This window comes from Salvelinus namaycush, unplaced genomic scaffold (assembly GCF_016432855.1).
Source record: "Salvelinus namaycush isolate Seneca unplaced genomic scaffold, SaNama_1.0 Scaffold415, whole genome shotgun sequence".
Taxonomy (NCBI): Eukaryota; Metazoa; Chordata; class Actinopteri; order Salmoniformes; family Salmonidae; genus Salvelinus; species Salvelinus namaycush.
In genome coordinates this window covers 74991-81534 of record NW_024061104.1, presented here as the reverse complement: position 1 = coordinate 81534, position 6544 = coordinate 74991, and the positions used below count along the sequence as shown (strand labels likewise).

Genomic DNA, 6544 nt, shown 5'->3' with positions numbered 1-6544 from the left:
AATCCTCAACTGGCAGCTTCATTAAATAGTACCCGCAAAACACCAGTCTCAACGTTACCAGCGAAGAGGCGACTCCGGGATGCTGGCCTTCTAGGCAGAGTTGCTAAGAAAAATCCATATCTAAGACTGGCCAGTAAAAATAAAAGATTAATATGGGCAAAAGAAGACAGACACTGAACAGGGGAAGATTGGAAAAAAGTGTTATGGACAGCCTAATCTAAGTTTGAGGTGTTCGGATCCCAAAGAAGAACATCCGTGAGACGCAGAAAAAATGAAAAGATGCTGGAGGAGTGCTTGACGCCATCTGTCAAGCATGGTGGAGGCAATGTGATGGTCTGGGGGTGCTTTGGTGGTGGTAAAGTGGTAGATTTGTACAGGGTAAAAGGGATCTTGAAGAAGGAAGGCTATCGCTCAATTTTGCAACGCTATGCCTACAACAGGACAATGAGCCAAAGCACAGCTCCAAACTATGCAAGAACTATTTAGAGAAGAAGCAGTCAGCTGGTATTCTGTCTATAATGGTGTGGCCAGCACAGTCACCGGATCTCAACCCTATTGAGCTATGGGAGCAGCTTGACCGTATGGTACCTAAGAACGGCCCATCAAGCCAATCCAACGTGTGGGAGGTGTTTCAGGAAGCACGGGGTGAAATCTCTTCAGATTACGACTTCAACTAGAATGCCAAAGGTGTGCAAGGCTGTAATTGCTGCAAATGGAGGATTCTTTGACGAAAGCAATAATTTCAGTTAAAAATCATTATTTATAACCTTGTCAACATCTTGACTATATTTCCTGTTAATTTTGCAACTAATTTCATGTATGTTTTCATAGAAAACAAGGACATTTCTAAGTGACCCCAAACTTTTGAACGGTAGTGTGTGTGTATACAGTTGAAGTCGGAAGTTTACATACACTTAGGTTGGAGTCGTTAAAACTCGTTTTTCAACCACTCCACAAATTTCTTGTTAACAAACTATAATTTTGGCAAGTCGGTTAGGACATCTACTTTGTGCATGACACAAGTCAATTTTTCAACAATTGTTTACAGACAGATTATTTCACTTATAATTCACTGTATCACAATTCCAGTGGGTCAGAAGTTTACATACACTAAGTTGACTGTGCCTTTAAACAGCTTGGAAAATTCCAGAAAATGATGTCATGGCTTTAGAAGCTTCTGATAGGCTTCTAATCTACACACAATACCCCATAATGAAAAAGCAAAAACAGGTTTTTAGACATTTTAGCAAATGTATATTTAAAAAAAAAACTATAATATCACATTTACATAAGTATTCAGACCCTGTACTCCTCAATGCTTCACGGTGGAAACCACACATGTGGAGATCATCCGTTCACCTACTCTGCGTCTTACAAAGACACTGCGGTTGGAACCAAAAATCTCGAATTTGGACTCATCAGACCAAAGCACAGATTTCCACTGGTCTAATGTCCATTGCTTGTGTTTCTTGGCCCAAACAAGTCTCTTCTTCTTATTGATGTCCTTTAGTAGTGGATTCTTTGCAGCACTTCGACCATGAAGGCCTGATTCAGACAGGTCTGATTGTCTCCTCTGAACAGTTGATGTTGAGATGTCTGTTACTTGAACTCTGTGAAGCATTTATTTGGGCTGCAATTTATGAGGCTGGTAACTCTAATGAATTTATCCTCTGCAGCAGAGGTAACTCTGGGACATTCCTGTGGCGGTCCTCATGAGAGCTAGTTTCATAGCGCTTGATGGTTTTTGCGGCTGCACTTGAAGAAACTTTCAAAGTTCTTGAAATTTTCCGCATTGACTGAACTTCATGTCTGAAAGTAATGATGGACTGTCGTTTCTCATTGCTTATTTGAGGTGTTTTTGCCATAATATGGACTTGGTCTTTTACCAAATAGTGCTGTCTTCTGTATACCACCCCTACCTTGTCACAACACATTAAAAGAAGGAAAGAAATTGCACAAATTAACTTTTAACAAGGCACACCTGTTAATTGAAATGCATTCCAGGTGACAACCTCATGAAGCTGGTTGAGAGAATGCCAATGGTGTGCGAAGCTGTCATCAAGGCAAAGGATGGCTACTTTGAAGAGTCTCAAATATAAAATATATTTTTTGGTTAGCTGATTCCATATTGGTTATTTCATAGTTTTGATATCTTCACTATTATTCTACAATGTAGAAAATGTTAAAAATAAAGAAAAACCCTTGAATGAGTAGGTGTGTCCAAACTCTTGACTGGTACTGTATATACATACATTTTTTTATTAAAAAAGACAAAAGCATCCACTGAAAGTGACTTTTAGTCCAAGATCTGTGTCAGGGAAAAGGCTATATGCATCACAACATTGTGTCTCTTTGGGTCTCTGACAGATTAATCTGATAGCGCCGCCGCGCTACGTCATGACCACCACCACACTGGAGCGCACAGAGGGTCTCTCTGTCCTCAACCAGGCCATGGCTGCCATCAAAGAGAAGATTGAGGAGAAGCGAGGAGTGTTTAACATCCAGATGGAGGATTTTACATAAAAATCATGTTTGCTGTATTTTAATACATTAGGAAGAGGGGGACAATGGAAAGTCCAAGGTGGGGTGGTAGAAGTTTCATGTAAAACAGAAAATTGTAACTCCTGCCATATGTAATACATGCTTTGGAAGTCTTACTCGCCAGAGATCTCACATTAAAACAGTATTAAAAACAGCAACAATGTTCAGGACATTGCGCTTTCAATGTCCATGTGTTAATTGTCTTATATGTTTTCCTCCCCTCCAGGCGAAGGTTGTGACCGACATAGATGAGACAGAGCTGGCCCGCCAGCTGGAGCAACTGGAGAGAGAGAACGCTGAGGTGGACGGAGATGACGAGGATGGAGAGATGGAGGCCAAGGCAGAGGACTAAACTAGATGAAGAACTGAGGGATTGGATACGACGACGAGACCAATTATACATATGCAGTCCAGAGCATGTATTCATAAAGCATCTCAGAGTAGGAGTGCTGGTCTAGGATCAGCCCACCCCCCCATATGTAATCTTATGCATAATGATCTAAAAGGCTAAACTTATCCTAGATCAGAACTCCTATTTTGAGATATTTCATGAATACAGGCCTTGTCTGATGAGATGACGAACTTCATATCAAATCAAGCATTCTAGAACGTCTCTCCAACTGAACCCTTTGGATCAGTAGCAGGGACCCTCTCAGGGAGACTGATAGAGAGATGGCTACAGGCACTGACTGTCATACTGCCAAACAGGGCTGGGAAAGGCCTCTGTGATTATACCAATGGACACAATAACAACTGAATATGATCACTGAACCCTAGCTGTTTGAATTGCATAAGAACGGGTGGGTTGGGGTAGGATTAGCCTTTTTGTGCTGTAGCCAACTCCTCTCTGTGTGGAAGAGTTGGCTACAGCACATATAATACAAAATGGGACAAGGCTTGGGTTGGTGGGGTGGTAGCCTGGTCCCGTGCTGAATGTTCTTTAACCAACTCTTTGTGACACATGCAGTATAGGACCAGGCTAGAGTGAGTAGGGGTTTAGATAGATTCTGAGAATATAATAAGACAAGTGTTTTATATATAGCAAGGACATATTTTAGGAATGAGTACTTTTGAAAGTGGTTTTGACTATCTCCCCAACTCCATGAAAGGACAATAGCGTTCTTGTTGTTTTCCTGCTCAATATGGTTCAAGTGAAATGTCGGGCGGAAGAGAATAATGCTCACCTAACCAACTCACACAGATCTTTATAACTTAGGGTGCATTCTGGATATATTTCTATTTTGTCAGGACTACATTCTTAACATTACATTAAACAAATAGAAAAGTAAATATGTGTTATCAGGTTAGAAGTGATTAATTTAAGTGCATGTTTCACTTTCAAATGTGGGATGCAGTTATAGCAGAAGCTGTTGGAGAAAGGTCCATGTGGGTACTCTAGCCTTTATCAAAGATTTTAAATAAGATGTTTAATTGTTGTCACGTGCACAGGATATGTACAGTGAAATGTGGTGCTTTATAGGGTCTGCCATGGCAGTACAGCACACCTGGAGCAAATTAAGGTTAAGTGCCTTGCTCAAGGGCAAATCAACCTTGTCGGCTGGGTTACTAGTCCAACACTAACAGCTAGGTGACCTTCTTCCACCCATTCACAAAATAAGCAAATTAACCATATTCGGCAGGACAAGCACGAGATAGTGAGATCCTATTGGGGCGTTTTTGAATACATTTGCGTTTTTCCGTTATGGAACACTTACTCTGAAATGCGCATCTAAACAACGCACTTTTACCAACGTTTCTAAAAAGGTAAAGTCTACATAACTTAATCTACTCTGTTCGTAACATATTCTAGTTTTGGGAACAGAAAACTGTATTGAGATTACATTTTTAATCGATGAGTAAATTACCACTGCCGGTCCCTGAGCTTCCTGTAGAAACTGAATCTGGCTCATTATTCTATTTTTGCTATTATCTCTGGTTGTAGTTTGTCTGCACTACAAATCCCAGAATTCCGTGTTAGCAGTCGGTAGCTAGTAACAACCCTGAAGGCTTACTAGTCAATCATCTAGTGTCGCAAAATATATATACGACTCTGCAAAATTGCTAGCTCTGTAGGGCGACAAACTATGTGTAATATTTGTGTTGTGGAGAAATGACCAGGCAGGAGACGGGAGTACAGTTAGTTTTCGTTTTGTCAAAACCTCTCGTGCTCTATGGTTCCCGGGCACACTAGTGCGCATGTGCATTTCCTATTAGGTGTAGTAACGTAACACTGTCGTACTACATAATTGCTTAGTAACAGCATAGTATACTACACTATGAAGATGAATCGACCTTCAATCAAGGTAAATATCGTGCTAGCTACGTAGTTAGCTTGCATAGCGGTTTGATTTTTGCTTGCTTAACGTTAGTTTGGGACACAAAATCGCGAGTCTGTGTAGCAGGGTTTATGTTAGGAAAATGCGGCCAAATCTTACCAAATTCTGATGTGCACTTTGAACATGTTAGAATAACTGTCGACATTTACTTTTCCTCAGCCAACAAAATGAGTAAGTTAATGAACAGCAAAATCACTATCCTATGTGAATCTACTATAGTAGAAAAGTTTAGGCTACCTATTATATTGGTCAGCTTGTCGAGAAAGATCGTCTATTCCAGAGTCTGGACATTTGTGGGAAGATAGATCCCAAGTTCAACCAGTAGCAGAAGGCCTAGGCTACATAAAACAAAGACGTTAAAAAGCAATGAGTCTGATGCAACAGATCAGAACATTTAGCTTAGCTTTGATAAACTATTATTTCTTAAGATTATAAGCGCAGTAATGCACACAGGGCAGTAAGTAGGCTACGCAGGAATGTTCGTTCCATAATGCAATTGGCGGGAAAACACCATTGTCGAGAGGGCACTGCACAGTCAAGCGGTTTCACGTGACAGATGAAAATATCCGTTAGAAATGTAGAAAGAGGAGATCTAATAGGCTAATCTGAAGCAAGGTAAAACATGCCTCGTAAAATGTATTAAAACGTTCTGGTTTTAAACAGTTAAGTATGTTTTCAAAATACATGATACATGTTCAAAATAAATGTTTTTAAAAATGAGCCTCCAGCTCGTTGCAAAGTGATGTTTGACACGTTGATGAAGCCTGCCTGGGAAAAAAAAATTTGAACGTCATCTAACTGGGGCCTGTAGAGCACTGACTTTACGACCTGAAGATCACTGACGTCATGAAATGACCTCATATTTTTCTGAGTTCCCAGTTGTCTTGAAAGCACAGCAAGATGCTGCAGCAGTAGCTCTTGCAGAGTCTGACATATTTTCCACTCAATGGCTCTGTATGTGTGTGATAAAAAAAAGATACATAAGGAATATAGTGTACACATGCACCAATTTAATTCCACAAAATTATGCAAATTAAGCATGATCAGTCAAATGTATGTACGTAGACTGGTGAATCCATCAATGAATCGGCTAAAAAGCTAATAGGCAAATTTAGAAATTTGATTTTTTCTTCTCCTGGACAATTGTACGGTGCCACTTTTATTTATTGGCTTTTTTTTTTAAATTATCGGACGAACGCCTGTTATTACTGGCTAAAGGAAGCCCTCTGTGTAGGTACAGACTCCCAATGTGTCCTAAACCTAGATTTTGGCATGTGAAAACACATTTAGTTCTGTAGCTAACTAATAATGAATGACACAAATGACATTTCCTAATCTTTTGTGTAGGTGACCCAGATTATTGTCATCATTTTGTTAGTCAGGGTCCAGTTTGGAACCACCATATCAGGTAAGCTGATCAAATTGTGTCAAAGAAAGTAGCTAGTTTTAAATGGACACTCCAAAATAAAAGTTTGTCAGATGTCCTCAGCCCTCAAAATAAGGGGAGGGGATAAGTCCATGTTTTACCAGGCATGGTGTGTGCTTAGTATTTATTTGGACAGTGAGGCCAAAATGTTTAATTTTGCTCTATAGTATACTCCGGCATTTTGGATTCGGGATCATATGAAGAGACAGTAAATAATGTCACCTTTAAAAAAAAAAAAATG

The 6544-nt window shown here is 39.9% G+C and overlaps 1 protein-coding gene across 1 annotated transcript; it reads left to right on the top strand.

Moving 5' to 3' along the window:
* Positions 1-2372: 2372 nt before the first annotated feature.
* Positions 2373-3836, top strand: LOC120041206 (eukaryotic translation initiation factor 2 subunit 1-like). Its single transcript, XM_038986136.1, has 2 exons — positions 2373-2511; positions 2768-3836. The coding sequence occupies exons 1-2, from the start codon at positions 2398-2400 to the stop codon at positions 2891-2893; spliced, it is 240 nt and encodes a 79-aa protein (XP_038842064.1). The 5' UTR covers positions 2373-2397; the 3' UTR covers positions 2894-3836.
* Positions 3837-6544: the final 2708 nt, after the last annotated feature.